This window comes from Canis aureus, chromosome 15 (genome assembly GCF_053574225.1).
Source record: "Canis aureus isolate CA01 chromosome 15, VMU_Caureus_v.1.0, whole genome shotgun sequence".
Lineage (NCBI taxonomy): Eukaryota > Metazoa > Chordata > Mammalia > Carnivora > Canidae > Canis > Canis aureus.
In genome coordinates, this window is record NC_135625.1 from 44,560,971 (window position 1) to 44,580,060 (window position 19,090).

General features: G+C 43.8%; 1 protein-coding gene across 4 annotated transcripts in view; it reads right to left on the reverse strand.

Annotated features, from left to right (window-relative positions):
- Positions 1-235: 235 nt before the first annotated feature.
- SH2D4A (SH2 domain containing 4A) overlaps positions 236-19,090 on the reverse strand; it is a 71,387-nt gene continuing 52,532 nt past the window's right edge. For all 4 annotated transcript variants that reach the window (XM_077849451.1, XM_077849452.1, XM_077849453.1 and 1 more), the window contains 2 exons: positions 1,988-2,208; positions 236-1,503 (listed from right to left, as the gene is read on the reverse strand). In XM_077849451.1, the coding sequence (XP_077705577.1) occupies positions 1,411-1,503; positions 1,988-2,208 (314 nt within the window). In that variant the 3' untranslated portion in view covers positions 236-1,410. The remainder of the gene's footprint in view (positions 1,504-1,987; positions 2,209-19,090) is intronic.

Genomic DNA, 19,090 nt, shown 5'->3' on the forward strand with positions numbered 1-19,090 from the left:
GGGTTGCTAGGGGTTGGGGGTGTGGAGATGGCAGGGAGGTGGGATACAATTCCTGCCTGAGCAAACCTGCATAGCCAGGTGGGAGGCTACTCTCCTCTCCCATCCTTCCTTCATCATCAGGGGGCAGGCTGTAGAGCAACAAATGGCACATAATGCCCATCAGGTTCTGTAATGACATGAACTTCTGTGTTAGTTTCTGAGGGCTGCCGCAACAAATTATCATAAACTCAGAGGCTTAAGACAACAGAAATTTATTCTCTTATAGATCTAGAGCCTGGAAGTCTGAAACCAAGGTGCCAGCATGGCCACATTCCCTTCTAAGGCTCCGAGGAGAATCTGTGCCATACTGCTCTCCTAGCTCCTGGGGGTGGCCAGCTCTTCTTGGCATTCCCTAGCTTGCAGGAAATCCCCTGGAATCACTAGTCTCAGCCTGTGTCACCCCATGGTTGCCTCTCCTCTGTGTGTTTCCAAATCCCTCTCTCCTTATAAAGATGCCAGTCATTGGATGGAGGGCCCACCTGAACCCGATATGAACTTGATCACATCTGCAAAGACCCTATTCCCAATTAAGGTCACGTTCACAGGTACCAGGGCTTAGGACTTCACCCTGCCTTTCTGGGGATACCACTCAGCCCACAACATGCTCTTCTGTGCTGGCCTATCACTACTGACAGCAACTCACACATGCATGCACTTCAACCTCCTTGGTGTGCTTGTGGATGGATCCAAAGTAGATGGGGTGACCACTGTCCTGTTGTCCGGAATGAGAAAACAGTGCACAACAGTTTGCTCACTCCCCTACAGTCCACAGTATTTCTGGACATGTTAAGCTTCTCCTCCGTTTTAAACTCCTCATTCGATTTCCATTCCCAACTTTTGTTTTTCAATGCCTCTTACTTATATCCTGGCTCCAACATGCATAATAAATGAAGTGTGTCTGCAGGGTCATTTCAGCCACCAGTAAAGGCTTTTTTGCCAGCTCCCCAAAGCCAATGTGGAACTTAATCTAAACACAATCCTGAGATGTTTTGAAATGATGCAAAGTGGGAGTATAGAGGTCATGAAATAGTTACCATGAGCTACTGGGTTTTGAAGTACGCCTTAATTCCTAGAAAGTTTCCATTTCTTCTTTGTTCATTTATGTACATCATTAAGGTTGTAGACTTCATGTTAGGGAGTTGCTGAAATTGGGGATCATCTCCCTTGTCTTTTGGAGTGAATACAATGTGGTTAACTCCAGCATTAGTGCAGAAGAGAGATCTCCATGGGGCTCCAAGCATCCTTGCTGTTGATCAATCCTGGCTATGCTGCAGGGTAACGTTGGCTTCACACACAAATGTCTGTTTCAGCAGAGTTTACCCAGAGGAAAGCCCAATGGAGGCTGAGGATGACACAGCATGACGGAGGCTGTCACTCAAAGAGTTCCAGGTAGTCGGGCGGCTCGTCCTGCTGACCACAGGGGTACAGAAGGAGCTCTTTCCCCAGGGAAGTTATGGGTTCCTCCTGTGAATCAGAAGGCAGAGATCAGACCAGGCTGGGGGGACGGGGAAGGGCAGGCTGTTAAGATACTGTAAATAATAATGCCATGCCCTTCCGGCCTCCTCAGAGTACAGAACTTGTTGTATACCCTTGATTTACATGGAGCTTTATCGATTTATGACAATCTTAAAAGAGGTTTTTCTCATCTGCAAATTGCCATGTATGATTTTTCCCTCTTGGGCATGAATTCTACCCAAGAGTGGTCTCAGACGGGATCCGTCTGTGCACCGATGTTTAGTATCTTCTACGTTCTCTGCCTCAGCGAGTTCTCCCTGAATATCTGAGGGACCAGGTTCCGGGATAAAGGAAATGCAGTTAAGAATCCGGAGTATCCAGAAGAATTATCAAAGACTAATCCCCCCATTACCCATTTCAATCTTTTTTCTTGTAATTGCCTTTCATTGCTAGGGCCGCCGAGGACGCCACTGCACAGTGTAGGCCATTTCACCTTGTGGTAGTCCACCAGCGCTGCCAGGGTGGCGTGCTGCAGCCGGTCCGCGCCCAGGAAGCTGTACGAGTCTGTAGAGGCATCTATGAGGAAATGCTTACAGCCCTCCGCAGACAGATAGGACAGGGCATAGCCTTTGATCCTCTCACTGACTCGGATCAGAAAGCTGCCCGGTACGCAGGTGCTCAGGAGCTCATTTGCTCTCTTCAATGTAAGAATCCCTGTAGGAAAGAAAAGCAGGTATTTCAGCCAAATCATTTCGAGAACCCTCTTCAGTTAATGTAGCTGTGTGGATAACATTTAGTTAAAAGTAAGAGCAACTTCAAGTTCATTGGGACTTTTTTTTTTCTTAAATATTTTATTTATTCATGAGAGACAGAGAGACAGACAGAGAGAGGCAGAGACACAGGCAGGGGAGAAGCAGGCTCCATGCAGGTAGCCCGATGCGGGACTCGATCCCAGGACTCCAGGATCATGCCCTGGGCCAAAGGCAGGTGTCAAACCGCTGAGCCACCCAGGGATCCCCGCCATTGGGACTTCTTAAGCATATAGTACAGTATCATTCATCTCCTGGTATTTGGTGACTGGGCAAGCAGGGGAAACGACAGAAGCCACTGGATAATATCAATGAGAGTGTTTAACCTTCAGAATATGTTTCCACCTGTGCCCCTGGTTATAACACCACAGATGTTAGGCGGCTTCTGAGTCTGGCAGGACCCTTTACAGGCATCCTGGAAGTGTTCAATTCTGGAAAGGGACTGGAAGGTGCCCTCCTCAGTTTATTAGTGAGGACTCTGTGGCCTGAAGAGTTATCCTACACAGTCTTAAACAGTGGTTCTCAACCAGGACACCGTCTGGAAATGTCATGGGTAGGGGGTGCCACTGGCATCCACTGCATAGAGGCCAGGGATGCTGCTAAACAGCCTACAGTGCATAGGACAGCTTCACACTCCAAAGAGTCATCCAACCCAAATATCAATAGTGCTGTGCTGAGGACCCCGGCTTAGAAGTCAGCAAGTTAAGAATAAAACCAGGAGGGACCCCTATCTACAAGTGCTTTCTACTCTAGCTACTCTTAAATGATGCTTCAGTGGCATTTAAAGGAATAAAAGTTTATATACATACATAAGGATTTATATATATGCTTCTATATTTATGTTTTCATATATATTCAAAATAAAACTCTTCATATATATGTACATAGAGTAGAGATGAATTCACACTAATTCAGACCAGCCTTTTCCCCAACTAGTCCAAACTCTCGAGCCTTCTTATTCCTATTATAGTTCATCAGATGTATCAGTAATGCTGTGAGACATATAAGGAGTGTGCAAACATGTGTTGGAGAGATGGTGAAGTCATTCACTTATTCAAGTGAGCTCAGATTTGGGAGGAATGGCACTCTTCTAGTGATCCCTTTTGCCTCAGCAGACAGAAGCTCTTGCTTCTCGTAATCCATGGTTTGCTCCATATTGATATTCTGTATCTTATTATTAGGGAAAAGCCAGGCAAACAATCTCCTGGTGAAAAGGCAATGGATAGATTATTATAGCCCTTTATTCTTGTTATTAGTAAAGTTAATTGAGAATTGAACCTTAAGTGTCCAGAGTAGGACATCAGATAAAAGCATCTCTATTTTCCAGGGCACCTGGGTGGCACAGTAGGTTGAGCATCTGACTCTTGGTTTCAGCTCAGGTCATGATCTCAAGCCCCACATTGGGCTCCCCACTCAGTGTGCAGTCTATTTAAGGTTCTCTCTCCTTCTCCCTCTGTCCCTCCTCTCTCTCTCTCTCTCTCTCAAATAAATAAATCTTTTTTTAAAAAAGCATTTCTATTTTCTTTTTTGTAAACAGACCTTTAATAAAGGTGGGGATTTAAAAAAATCACCCATTCTCTCCCAGCCAATAACCAACCAACTAATCCCCCTGCTTTCTCTCATCCCATGTACCTTTCAGGAGGCCCCAGGGCCAATGCCTCAAAGTTATAGCGCTCAAGCCCTGTGAGGCTCAACCCCAGTGAAGCACCAGGATAGGAACTGGGGGTGCTGAAAATGCTTGACAGGTCCCCTCACTCACAGATAGGAAATATCCCTGAAAGAGAAGAAGAGTCATAGCCTCTCTTCTAGGGCCTCTAGCTCTACTGCACTGAGGCCCAACAAGGTTACAGGTTACTGATGCCTGTGCATGATCTCCATTGTCTCTAGTTACCTTTCTGCCCCTTCCTTGAGGAGACTGAGCCAATGGAAACTGCAGCACCACTGATACTGAGTGAGCCTCTTGGGTCAGCTGCTGTCTTCTCCAGGTTAGGCACTCAAATGATGCCCATATAAGTGCCAACAGATACGACTGCTGCTTCCATTGGTCTAGTTTAACCTTTCTAAACACACCTGATCCTACTGATCATTGCAGATGACAACAATAATCTGAAACAAGGCAACAGGTAACCAGCCTACCCAGGCACTAAACATGACTGAAGTTTCATGACTCTGTATTTGATTGTCTATGAAACCAGGGATATTTTTCACTGACACCGAAAACTCCCTTTCAGCGGTGAGGGGGCTCATAAGCAATGAGTGAAGGAGAAGCAGCATTCTGGAAAAACTTCTTCCAGACTTCCCAACAGGCTAACTCTGAAATTCCAGGTTACTTCAACAGATTGGGTAGATGTTATAATTTATAACATCAGCATGTTATCCAGATGGATTTAGATCCTAAAATGAAAGCTATTCTGGAAAATTATAACCAAACCTGGGTTAAGTTAGGTTAAATTCCTCCTAAAATCAGGTCAGATAGTAGCTGTAAATCCAACTCCCCAAAAGCCTCTCAAACTGAAATTAATACCCATTACACTCAGATCTTGGCACTGTGTAATATCCAGAGACACAAGAATACAATAAAATGATTTTGTGGCAAATCTTAAGTCGTAATGGAGATTCGAACACAATCATTCTGATGGCAGGTTTAGAAGTGAAGTGCTGTGGGGACCACACTTTGTTCTTTTTGCTTCACAACAGGATTATCATTCCTGAAGAGCATAGTCTTTTGGCTCATCTGATGATACTTGTCCTTGTACAATTTGTCATGATTCCATCGAAGGCAGGGAGGCCTGGCTATGATTGCTGCCAAGCAGTGAGCTTTGTCTGCATGCAGAGAGAATTCTTGAATACAAAGACAAAACCCAGTGTCAGACATTAATCTCTGTGCACAGGGCAATCTCCTTACCCTGGAGCATGACTCTAAGAATTCTGAAGCAGGAGTCTTCATCCAGCTCCCTATAGGCAGGGACGCCTCCAGGCAACCTTCCTCTGACCACCTCTCTGATATTATAAGAACCAAGCCCATGTGAGTTGACAAGAGGATTTCTGTGCTAGTGAAGAGGGGTAAATAAAAAGCTTTCTTTTATTTCATCAGTTTTTCAAATGAGCCAGATATTCAGCAATGCTCTATTTTAAGTTGAATCTGGGCAGGGTGTGTCAGAACTACTACAATCTGGAAGAAAGCAGATGTCACTGCACGCACAAGGTCTTACTGGGCAGCTTGTAGCTCTCAAACAGCCTGGGACAGAGCTGGCTAAAACCCCTGCGAGCCTGAATACCCAGCACAGAGGTTCACAACAGCAGGAATTGGGAGACAGCAGAGAGAAACGTCCCACTTCTTTCTCTGAGTGATGCCAGAGCACTGTCTAGGACAGTACTGTTCCATAGAATGTTCTGTGGCATGGGAAATGTCTGGCTGGCCATATGGAGGCCATTAGCCACATGTGACTATTGAGGGCCTGGAATGTAACTAGTGTCACTGAGGGACTCACCCTTTAATTTTATTTAATTTTAATTAATATTGGTTAAAGAGTCACATATAAATAGTGGCTACCATATTAGACAGGGTGGCTTTAAACCCCCTGGAGTGAAGGTACAGCTCCGTGACAGGCCTAGGAGGACTATTTTTTTACACAAAAGAGGGTGAACAGACCCTTCTATACTTCATATAACTTAGAAACCCCAGCATGGCCCAAGTTAGAAATCCAAGTGGCAGCTACCACCCTACAGAAGGAGGGCAGGTCTCCACCACTTCCTTCTGGAAAATGCCTACTTGTTCTCCAAGATGCAACTCCATAGCATGAAGCTTTCTGACTTCTCCCTGAGCAGTAAGTCAAATTTGCTCTACACCCGGTTCCCACCTCCACCTGAGACTCACCTGGTCTATCCCGGGTCTCATCTGGTTCCCCCTCTATCATGGCATGTACAACCCACAGCTCTATCAGAGCACTCACAGTATATTCTACTCTGTCTCTCCCTGCCCCGCGTCCTTGTGCTCTCCTAGAGGCAACTACCGCATCTTATTTATTTCCACACTTGCAGCACCTGCCACTTACAAGATGCCCAGAAAAGATCTAATGAGTAATTTTGTCTTATCACCAAGCCAGAAACTTTCTTCTCTAGGACACTTCTATGCAACCACTGCCTCTAGTCTGAACATTGTTATGTATAGGGACAAGGGATATATACATTTCTCCAAGGCACTACCAACTTTGTTTATATGTGTACATTTGTATGACCTATTTACAGAATCTGGAAAATGCATGTTTAAAAATAGATGAAAGGTAACCAAATAATAGTAGCATATAGAGTTCTTAATGTCTGTCTGGAACTCCTCAAATGGCACATTACTTCATTTAATCCTCAAAGCAGCCGGATGAACAAGTACTGTTCCTACTCTGAAATCTCAGATGAGCAAAACCTGCATGAGAGAGCATTCACAATGTGCTTCAGGTCACTTAGGCAGGCCAGAAAAAGCATTGGTCTTGAACCCAAGCAGTCTGACCCCAGAGTTCAGGCTCTCTCCTACTCAACCAAAATACTACCCCTGTGTGCTAGCATTTCACGCTGCTCAATGTGCCTCCATTTACTATCTCATTTAATTCTCAAACAACTCAAAATAAACAGAACTGCTATTACTACCATTGCCATGCAGATGGGAAAACTGAAGGAGAAGAGGTATATGCTTTAGGTTATAGGATTAGTTTAGTGATGGTTTCAAGTTTCTTGTCTTTCACTCAAGTATTTTATTTTTTAACCCCCCTGGGCTCATGAATTTTTCCTGAAATTGGCTGAAAATAAATTATGAATATTTATTTCACAAAGAGTTGTTCGTTTCTGACCTGGGCAACATAGAGTAGGGGTGGGGGTGGGTTAGAGGGAGAGAGAGAATCCAAAAGCAGACTCCTCATTGAGCACAGAGCCCAACACAGGGCTCAATCCCAGGACCCTAAGATCATGACCTGAGCTGCAATCAAGAGAAAGACACTCAGCTGACTGAGCTCCCCAGGTCCTATGACCCAAGCAACATAAAGATGATGCATTTTTCAGTGATTACTTAAGTATAGTCACCTGGATGCAGAATCATACATCAGTGACCTATGCCACCTCCCCTAAGCTCAGGATTCCTGGTTCCAGGGACTGAGAAGCCCCAGAGCAAGGCAGGCTTCAGCATTCTCCTTGACCATGCACCAGTCTGCTGAGAGCTGTCTGGGGGCTGCCCTTCCAGAGCTCTGCCAAGAAGCTCTCATTCCTTCTTTTGTCATTTGTCATTCTCTGCTACTTGGGCTGTCCAGAATACCCTGCAGGGAGGAGACAGAGCTAAAATAACTTTCATGAAGGAATTCATCTCCACTGTTAAGGTGAGCTCAAAGTCTTACATTGCAAAGTGCCTAGATTATGGATGAAAAAAGAAAAAAAGAGTTTTATTTTATTTTAAAGATTTTATTTATTTATTTGAGAGAGAGAGAGAACACAAGCAGGGGGAGTGGCAGAGAGAGAAGCAGGCTCCCCACTGAGCAGGGAGCCTTATGTGGGGCTTGATCCCGGGACCCTGGAATTATGACCTGAGCCAAAGGCAGATGCTTAACTGACTGAGCCACCCAGGTGCCCCAGAAAGCTGAGTCTTAGAAGAACTTATTTCCAAGTAGCAACCCTGCCAGATGCACACATTATCCATAGGAGGTCTTAAAGTTGGACATGAGCTCTATATTTTCCCACTTTAGCTCCTATTTTATGCCGTTTTTTTTTTTTTTTTTTTTTTTTTTAGCTCCCTAGTTCCTAAAGGAAGTACTTTCAGAGAAGCTCTGGGACCTGTACTAGATCCTCTATATGGAGGGAGATCCACTATCACGTCGAGCTTCATCCTTGAGGTCTCAGGCCCTTTGAGATGAGGAAAAGTAGAGCTTTCAAAGTTATTCATAATGTTTCCTTAATGAATTGAGAATTAAAATTACATCACTTGTTCTTTCTTCATTACCTTAATGGCTAACACTTATTAATTAGGGCTTACTGTGTGTCACATTCGGCACTAAGTACTTTACATACATTAGCTCACAAACCTTTTGAATGATTCTGTGAGGCAGGTAATATCATTGTCTGCATTACATAGAAGTCCAAAAGTCATGTAACTTGCCTGAGGGTGCAGAGCTGGCTGGTGGGAGCTGGGACTTGGCCCTGGAGATGTGCTCTTAACCACTATCCTCTGCTGTGTCCTTGCCCAACATAGAGAAAGAGTGTCCACGTTTTATAATCAAACCATGTGATGACAAAGAAACTCTGGCAATAAGAGTACAGATTAAAAGTACTTCTCGGGCAGCCCGGGTGGCTCAGTGGTTTAGTGCTGACTTCAGCCCAGGGCCTGATCCTGGAGTCCCAGGATCAAGTCCCACGTCGGGCTCCCTGCGTGGAGCCTGCTTCTCCCTCTGCCTGTCTCTGCCTCTCTCTCTGTGTCTCTCATGAATAAATAAATAAAATATTTAAAAAAATAAAATAAAAAAATAAACGTACTTCTCTAAATACCAGAATCCCCCTTTCCATAAGAAATCTGAAGTCAAATCCCCAAAGCAAGTCACCTTCTTTTGCCCCTCATCCATCCAGTCTGTCCTTCCTTTGTCTGCGGGGTCTGTCTTGGTCGCTCCAAGGACACAGAGTGAAGCCACAAGACTGAGCCCTGGGCATCTGTAATGGGAAGCATGGGGCACCTGGCACAAGCAGGCCATGTCACTCAGTGGCTGGCAGCACTAGGGTGAGGACTCAAGGGCATTATTTTAAAAACTCAAGTAAGCAAGGCCTTTAGGATTAATGTACTATTCCCAACATTAATGGAAATACATACTAATGTTTGTGCAGCCAGTTTGCTACACTGGGTAATTTATGAGAAAAGTCAAGGTCTTCCAGAAAAAAAAACCCCACAATAGTGCATAGTATTTGCTGCAGAAAAGTGATCTCTTTTCAAAAACGTATATAAGAGGGTAATAAAGAGGTAATAAATGTTACCCTCTCTATGTTTCCTCTTCAGTTATTTGGGAAATCTGAACAAATGCTAAGCAGTCAGATAAGAGAACTGCATAGAATAATTCAAAGTGCTTTCATGATTACTGTAGATGAAGTCTTCGTGCTAGAATGTAGGCAGATGCCCAGGCTCCATGCTAAAGCGATGGCGATCCCTCTCCAGGGTAGGACAGGGACTGCCGGGGAAGGGACTTGCAGTTGTCCACTCACAGTGACCTAGTCCTGCTGCTGGCCACATGAAGCCTAGGAATCACATGTGTAAATGAGGCCAGATGCGCTTAGTAAGACAGAAGCTTGAAAGGCTCCCTGTGAGGGGGGTGCAGAATTCCGACGGCCCCACAATTAAGAAATCACCACCCCTCAGCCAAAAAGTTGAAGGACAGATATCACTTATGAGTGCCAGTTCCCAGGTTCATTAACATTTTAGCCTGAAGGAAATCCTGGGCAGCCTCTGTGATGCTCTGTGTGTGCAATGTCTCCCATGTGTGCACTCGCCCTGGGGGGCCAGGGCCCCAGCGGCAGGGGCTGTGGGCTGGCAGGTGCCCTCGGAGTGGGAGCCAGGACTCCACCTGGACGGGCCGGCGTGGCTCAGGGAACTGAAGTCCCAGAGAGCAGCTGCCTCCACAGAAACACCCAGCACCTGCTCTCCAAGGAGAAGGAAACGTTGGAGGGACGTGTCAAAAGTGGAAGCATTCAAAATAGCTGCAGTGTGAACTATACTGAAATCCCACAGGTGTGAAAGGGATTTGCTTTTTAAGTAGCTTAAAATATAAAATATTGGGACTAAAGAATTTACAGGCAGGTTCGATTATAAACCATGACAGAAAAAGATATCCACAAAGAAACGGATCAGGATGGAAACATTTCAGCAGCAGGCTAATTATATCCATATTTGAATAAGGAAATATGCATTACATTACATTTCAGAGGAGTAATGATCGACTATTGATGCAAAAAGCAAATACGTCAATTCTCTAACAACAGAAGCAATTAGAAAATTTCTAAATCAGAAATTTGTTTATCTACTATTGCTGGATAAACCACCTTCCTCCTCCCAGCCCCTGGTGAATTCAAAGCTCCTAAACACTGTCATATATTCAGAGGAGATGGGATATGCTAATGGAGAGAATGAAGAAATGAGTCTGTGGGTTTCTGAACAGGCTTTCAAACTTCAATTTTATCTATTTGTTGGCTCTTTGCTTGAAAAAGTGTAAAAAAAGCATGTTAGTGAGTACAGTTACTTATATATCTGCACATTCTGGATACTCATAATCAGGAACCACAGTAAGTAAAATGACTTTTCAAGACATTAAATTTAGCTACAAGGACTCTCCAACACTCATCTCCACTGTACAAACATTCTGCAACAGAACGGGTGTCTTAAAGACTGCTATAATACGGTGACCAGATGAAAGAAGAAAATGAATAAAAACAAGGACTGTATTTCAGGGTCAAGAGAGTCTAACAGGATGCGAGAAGGGGGACAAAGGGAAAAGAAAAAAATCCTTCTTAAGGAAACAAAACCAAACAGATTTAATTACAGTATTCAGAAGATTTTAAGTCTAGAGAATAGAAGAGTTTATTGTAGCAAGTCTAGGACTCACCCCCATCTCACCGCACCTTCCCTCCCAAACTTGACAGGCCATGTTCTGTTCAACTTTTCCAAACAACTTAATTCCCTGTTTTGCAGTTGTCCTTTTGTCCTTCCAAATTCCTGTTGCCTTCTGGGGTGACCTCTTGGGTTCTGGGATTTTTAAGGACAGGCCCTAAATAAATACTTGTCAAAAGAGCAGAGGCCAGTTTTAGCAGTAATTAAGATCCATTTTATTGAAGTGCCACTTATTCCTTGTATATGGTATTGTCATGATGCTGTTACAACAATATTTGTGGCAAGATGAGGATTTTAATAATGAAGAGAAAGGTGGAGAGAACAGGAAGGGCAAACTTACTCTTTAGATGTTCAGTTCTGTTAAGTCATAATAACAGAAACACTATGTACCAGGCACTGTGGTAAGCACATTATATATATTAGCTGATTTGCTTTAAAAAAAAAACAAAAACAAAAACAAAAAAGAACAAAACTACTCTACAGTATAGATATTATCATCCCTGTTTTAAAGAGGAGAGCATGGGATGCATGAGTGGCCCAGTGCTTGAGCATCTGCCTTTGGCTCAGGTCATGATCACGGGTCCTGGGACTGAGTCCTGCATCGGACTCCCCACAGGGAGTCTGCTTCTCCCTCTGCCTCTGCCTCTCTCTGTATCTCTCATGAAAAAATAAAATATTTTTAAAAAAATAAGTAAATAAAGAGAACATAGCTCAAACCTAGGTGATCTGGACTTGGGAGTCTTGTGCCAAACCTATACCACACAGTTGACCCTCAAACACCACAGGTTTGAACTGTGTGGGTCCCTCATATGTGGATTTTTAGAAATAAATATAATACTGTAAATGTATATTCTCTTATGATTTTCTTAATAATGTTTTCTTTTCTCTAATTTATTATAAGAATATAGTACATAATACACAGAACATGCAAAATATGTGTTGACTGTTGATGTTATTAGTAAGGCTTTTGGTCAATAGTGGGTATTTGTCATTAAGTTTCTGGGAAGCCAAAATTTATTTGTAGATTTCCAACTGTGCAAGGAGTTGGCACCTCAACTTCTACATTGTTCAAGGGTCAACTGCACTATCTTTCTATACTAAGAGCTAAGAAAACTGTACTTCTCGGGCTTTATATTTTTTAAAAATCAGCTTGAGATATGATTTTTATGTACAATAAAATTTACCAATTTTAAGTGTGTAAATGATCAACTTTGACAAATGTATGCAGTTAGGTAACCACTACCACAATCATAATATGGATTCCATTTCTATTATTCTAAGCCTTTGTGGCCTTGGAGCACTGTATTAAAGACCTGAATGTTACATATCTGCTTCTTGAAATTCTACCTGAGAGTGAGCAAAATAGTGTCTGGACAAAAATGTGCTTTTTCCTTATTCTCATAGGTGGGGGATGGGACAAAACTTATGCTGCATGAAGGTTCCTTCACACTCTTACTTCACCACAGACTGAGATTTAGTAAACACATCCATTTATTAGAGAAACACATCTCTGTGGTATTATTGTTCACTGATTTATGTTTAAGTTATATAAAAAGCATGACACGGGTGTTCCCCTATTAATGGTCAGATATGCTGGGGATTTGAAGTTAAATAGATCTGGCTCTGAATATTGACACTAATGGTAGAAGCCTTAAAAGAACTTAACATCTTAGTTCCTTGGTTCTTATTCCATAAAGTAGGAATAAAAGTTACTTTCTTTAAAGTGCTCAATGTAATGCTTGGCACATATGGGACCCTCAAAAAATTACAGCTCCAACAAAATATAATACATATATTATAACATACTGCACAATTGGTAAAATGAATGAGCCAGTCTACATTTATAAACAAAGACAAATCTACATAACATAATGTTGGGAGAAAACTCAAGTTGCAGAGGAAGGCCTATAGCATGACACTATGTAAATGTTAAACACAATATTGCATGTTTTATAGAAGCAGATATATGTGTTTTATATATATTTCAATATATTTTACAAAAATGCACACATACATACATATGTAATGAGAGTATAAAAATATGGATGAAAAAGACAACAAAAGAGTGGTTCACCTCTGGGAAAGAAGTAAGTAGAGTCAATAAGGAAATAAAAGAGAGGGCCTTCATTCTTTAGGGCTTTATTTCTTCATAAGAAAAACAGATATGAAGTAACTATGGCTTCTAACATTTATTGTATCCTGGAAAGTAGATATAACATTTGTTACACCACTGGTGTAATAGATTCCTTTGTACTCTCTGTTTGTTCAAAATATTCCATGATCAAAAAAATTATGTTTTAAATGAAGGGTGAGAACCCCTCCATAGTGTAGGTAGGCCTCATCCAATCAGCTGAAGGCCTTAAAAAAATACTGACGGACCTTCCCTGAGCAAGATAGATTCTGCCAGAGTTCAGCCTTTGGCCTCGGGCTGCTAGTCTCCCCTGTGTCTCCAGCCTGCTAGCCCACCCAACAGATTTGGGACCCATCAGGCCTCCAGGCATGTGAGCCATCTCCTTAAGATGCTGACATAGAAGGATCTTCAGCAAAGGCCCTACAAAAGGGGCCAGTGTGGTGTGTCAGGGACAGAACAGGAACATGTGATGGAAAGCAATGATCAAGGTAGGGTTCTGTGGGGAATGTGGTTTGAGATGGAGCTGCACCAAAAAGGGCAGTGAAAGTTGAGACCCCGTGGCCTCTGTGAAAAAAGCTTCCTGAGAGAGTAGTGGGGAGACCACATATCTAGATGTGCTTGAGATCATCAAAAGATGCTCACAAAGTAGAGTTCAGCACTGCATTTCAGAATCTCTCTTGTACTTGGGATTCTCCAAGTTCTTACATCTAGGAGATCAGAGGCAATGCCTTACTTTACTGCCTGCTGAAGTGGCACCCAGGGCCAGGTATTTGCCTTGTCATGACCCCGAGTGGGAAAGGAAACTTGACGCGTCGATGTGGGGTCTCTGCTCTTCTTTGCCATCACACTGTTGTTAGTGCTTCCCGGGGTCTTGTTCTTTGTCTTCTCTTATTCCTTCCAGTTCACTCCTGGAAAATGTCATTCCCTCCCATGCTTTTCATTGTGTACTGATGACTCCAATCTATTATCTCTAGAACTGATCTATTAATACAATTACCAAATGGATATTTTCACTTGACTGCCCCAAAGACATTTCAAACTCATGATATCCCAAATAAGCTCATTGTCTCTCCTCTTTTTCTCCCCTTAATTTCCTGATACTGCTGTGTTCCTTCTTCTAACTTATAGCATGTCACCTTTCACCAGCCCCACACACCAGAGACCAGTAATCTTCAGTTCCCTTGTCCTTTTCTAACCATTCCCATCCTGTCTAAAGCTAATGAAAAGAAAAGGGTAAAAGTGTGAAATTCCATGGGGAAAAATTAGCTGACCAAAACAGTAACATAAGAAAAGCAACTTTTGGGGGCACCTGGGTGGCTCAGTAGGTTATATGTCTGACTTTGGCTCAGGTTATGTTCCTGGAGTACTGAGATCGAGCCTTGCCTTGGGCTCCCTGCTCAGTGGAGAGCCTGCTTCTCCCTCTCCCTCTGCCTGCCACTCCCCCTGCTTGTACGTACTTTCTGTCAAACAGATAAATAAAAATCTTGAAAGCGGTAGGGGCAGCGCCTGGGTGGCTCAGTTGGCTACTCATCTGCTTTGGCTCACACCATGATCCTAGAGTCCCAGGATTAAGCCCCATGGAATCTGCTTCTCCCTCTCCCTCTGTCCCTCACCATACTCGTGCTGTCTTGCTCACTCACTCTCTGCCTCCCAAATAAATAAAATCTTAAAAAAAAAAAAAACACCAAAAAACAAAGAAAGGCAACTTATGGAGTGTATGATAATGGAAGGAAGATGGTAAACCAATTTAGAAGAGCTACCAATCTATTATTTCAAACAGAGCTCATGATCAATAAACAATTATATTTCAAAAATATTAAGATATGCGATTAATAAGTTATTATATGTAAAACTCAACTTATTTTTTAACCAAAGCTCCAACTGGATTTTTAGTCCAAATTTCTCTTCCTAGCTTTAAGCAACTATTTCAAATGGAGTTGCCTGTTAAAGTACCAGGATTTTTAAACATCAACCAACATTTTAAATTTCTCATTTCCTATTGTTAGAATGACCTACTAGGCTTGTAATCAAGAATAATGACATCTTCTGTCCAAAGACACAGAAACGATAAAGTACTGACTTTGGCAGTGCTTATCTTAAAAAGGGGGAAAAAAAGGCAACATGAAACATTCCTCTTCTGACACTGATGTCACTCTTTCAATGTCTTCTTTTCTTTTTTAAAGATTTTATTTATTTATTCATGATAGACACAGAGAGAGACGCAAAGACATAGGCAGAGGGAGAAGCAGGCTCCCTCCTGGGAGCCCGATGTGGAGCTTGATCCCTGGACTCTGGGATCATGACCTGAGCTGAAGGCAGACACTCAGCCCCTGAGCCACCCAGGGGCCCCTCTTCCAATGTCTTCTGAAGGGAAGAATGGAAAGGAAGGAGGCTCATGACTCAGTCCTAAGAGCGAGAGGTGCTCCTCTGGGGTCACTAAAGCCTGAATCACCAAAGAACACGTATTTTCAAGGAAAGCTAGACAGTTCCATAGTGTTCTGACCTAAAAGCAGCCCATTAACAGAAAGCCCACTATAAATAATTTTTTTTCTTTTTAGAAGGTTCCCATGTTGTTTGTTTGGGAGCCTATTTTTGAGGGTATATTTACGTATGACATGATACTAAGAGAGAAGCCTTCAACATGATTCAAACCAAGATACCCTTTAGGACAAATGTGCTCTGTGAGAGAATCTTATTTTTGTTCTAAAGCACTTTTGTTGTACATAGAGCCATTCAATCCAATTCAACCACAGACCCTTAAAGAAGCCAACTGAAGCAAGAAACCACTTCTTTGCCTGAAGTCCAAGAAACTGAGAAGACAGTGAACTGTGTGCTGGCTAGACAGAGGGCTTGAATAAATCCAGTTTCTGGGGTCATATTAAGAAATGGTTTAGGGGATCCCTGGGTGGCTCAGCGGTTTGGCGCCCGCCTTCAGCCCAGGGCGTGATCCTGGAGTCCCTGACCGAGTCCCACCCACATCGGGCTCCCTGCATGGAGCTTGCTTCTCCCTCTGCCTGTGTCTCTGCCTCTCTGTCTCTATCTGTGTCTCTCATGAATAAATAAATAAAATCTTAAAAAAAAAAAAGAAATGGTTTATTAGGTAGTATCTGCTCAGGTTCCAACAAACACACCTGGCAGTGTGTTTTGTTTTGTTTTGTTTTGTTTTTGCATCTTAATAAGAATGCATCTAATTTTATTTTTCAATCACCAAGGAAAAGAGAGAAAATCTACAGCACTGTGAGCCTTTTGGAGAAAGGTGCTTTTAAAATACAAGGTAATACTGTCATTATTGTTCTCATATCATCACTACCCTTGCTCATTTGGTCAACAGCTGTTCCTCACCATTTCCTTCCTTAAAATTCCATCACATTCTTGTTCTCATTACCCTGAGATGCAAAACATTACATTTTGTGGGAGCATAGTACGCAAAGTTCAATTCCCAGTTGTTCGGAGTGAATGATAATTTGGACCAAGGATAGAGTAGGCATTTTTAGGCAGGATTATCAAGGAAGAGGATAGAAAAGTGCTCGTAGGATGTTTCCTTAGCCTCCCAAGGAAAGCTATTGACCAGTGAACTTGCAAGTATTTTTCTGGCCAATGGTATAACCCTGTATGTGCTTGTATGGGGAGGAGCTGGAAAACTGAGGAGACCAAGGTCTGGTTGGATCTCCCTGACAAACGCAAAGTCTGGGCAGTTCATAGTAATCTGAATTCCTTTTTCCCCTCAGACTTATTTCCTCATCCCAAACCCATCTTGATTTCAAGCACATTAAATTAACCCAGCACATTAAATTATCCCCAACAAAGATAGAAACTTTTCAGATCTCTTCTGAGTTCTTCTTTTTCTAAGTTTTGAGATCATGGTTTCAAGAGTCTTAACAGGTAAAGGCAAATTATAGGATTTGTAATAAACGATTTGTAGTATTATTGAAGCATGCCCAACCTTCAGTGCTACATTCTCTGTCCTTTTTGTGCCCTCCCTTGTAGCAACCTGGTGTGACTCTCTTCCTTTAGTTGGTCCCTAATGTATTCCTAGTTTCTGGCACAGACACATAACTCCTACCTTCACCTCTGTACTTTGTTTTCTCATGGTTGATGGAAGAATGCTTTTTCCATGATGTTGGATGGAATAAGCCTCAGAATATCAAAGAAGAGTCTGTTTGCTATGGAGGGGGTACTCATGTTCTGGAGGGAGAAGTGGCCCAGGAAAGAGATCATGTGGCTCCAAATTTCAGCTTGAACAAAGGCTTCCCAAGCCTGGTCAAAGACCTGAAAATGTCACCTCCCTTCTATGCTCCCTGCCTCGACTTTGTCACTAAGGTGGCAGAGGCGTTGATACTGGTCAGAGGCCGCTGCCTCCTCCAGCAGAGCATAAGACGATGACCTTTCATTTCAGTATTCCTAGTTTACACTCTTTTCACAGAGTTTTCATTTAAATTCCAGTTAGTTAAGATATGGTGTGATATTAGTTTCAGGTGTACAGTATAGTGATTCAGCACCTCCACACATCATCCTGTGCTCAGCACGCCAAGCACCCTCCATAATCCCCATCACCTGTTCTCCCATCCTCCCACCACCTCCCCTCTAGCAACTATCAGTGTGTTCTTTTCTTTTTATAATAAATTTATTTTTTATTGGTGTTCAATTTGCCAACATACAGAATAACACCCAGTGCTCATCCCATCAAGTGCCCCCCTCAGTGCCCGTCACCCATTCACCCCCACCCCCCGCCCTCCTCCCCTTCCACCACCCCTAGTTCGTTTCCCAGAGTTAGGAGTCTTTATGTTCTGTCTCCCTTTCTGATATTTCCCACACATTTCTTCTCCCTTCCCTTCTATTCCCTTTCACTATTATTTATATTCCCCAAAGGACATACACTGTCCTTCTCCGATTGACTTACTTCACTCAGCATAATACCCTCCAGTTCCATCCACGTTGAAGCAAATGGTGGGTATTTGTTGTTTCTAAAGGCTGAGTAATATTCCATTGTATACATAGACCACATCTTCTTTATCCATTCATCTACCTGGCAGTGTGTTTGATGCTTAATGGAAACTTAGATAAAAGTAACAGAATTGGGGGCGGGGCAAGATGGTGGAGGAGCAGGGTCCCCCAAGTCACCTGTCCCCACTAACTTACCTAGATAACTTTCAAATTATCCTGAAAACCTATGAATTCGACCTGAGGTTTAGAGAGAATAGCTGGAACGCTACAGAGAGAGGAGTCTGCGCTTCTAACAAGATAGGAAGGTGGAAAAAATAATAATAAAGAATCGAGTGGGGGAGGGGCCCCGCAAGGAGCTGGGCCGGCGGCGAGAGCACCTGGCACAGGAAAGCCCAGTCCCGGGGAAGCAGGAACTTTAAAAACTCCACACCGGATTCTTCCCAGACAGAAAGACGCTTAGCAGGGAAACCGGGCAGAACCACAGGAGGGGCAGTGGAGCCTCCAGTCTCCTGGGGTCACTAAGAGGAGGTGCGCCCAGGGGGAGAGGGCGCCACAGACCGCAGGCCGAGCTCGGTCGAGGGCTGGAGCGCACGCGGCAGGGCCTCGGGGAGAAGCTCAGGTAGGGGCTCCGGGCGGAGGATCTGCGCCCTGCTGCCTCCGGGAGCTGCGGCCCTAGAACGTGATTCCAGCAGCACAGGTCCCGGATCCCAGGGCGCTGGAGCAGACACAGCCAGTGATCCTGCGCTCCCCCCGGGGACAGGAGGAGGCGGAGAGGGTACAGGACAGCGAGGACTGTCCTGCCGCAGGGCACCCCCAAGCTGTGCAGATCAGCACCCACCGCCACCCCAGGGAGCATCCAGGCCAGTGCGGACTGGGAGCTGCGGCAGTTACTACGAGAACTGACTCCAGAGCTGGAAGGCTGGCCGCTGCCAGTGTGGTTTTTCCTCCTGGTATCACCGTGTGCCTGGGACGGAGTGGAGCCTCCAGGGGAACAGCGGCCTCACAGGATAAACAGCTCCCACTGAGCCATGCACCTGGCAGGGGGCGGGCAGCTCCCCCAGGTACACACACCTGAGAATCAGCACAGCAGGC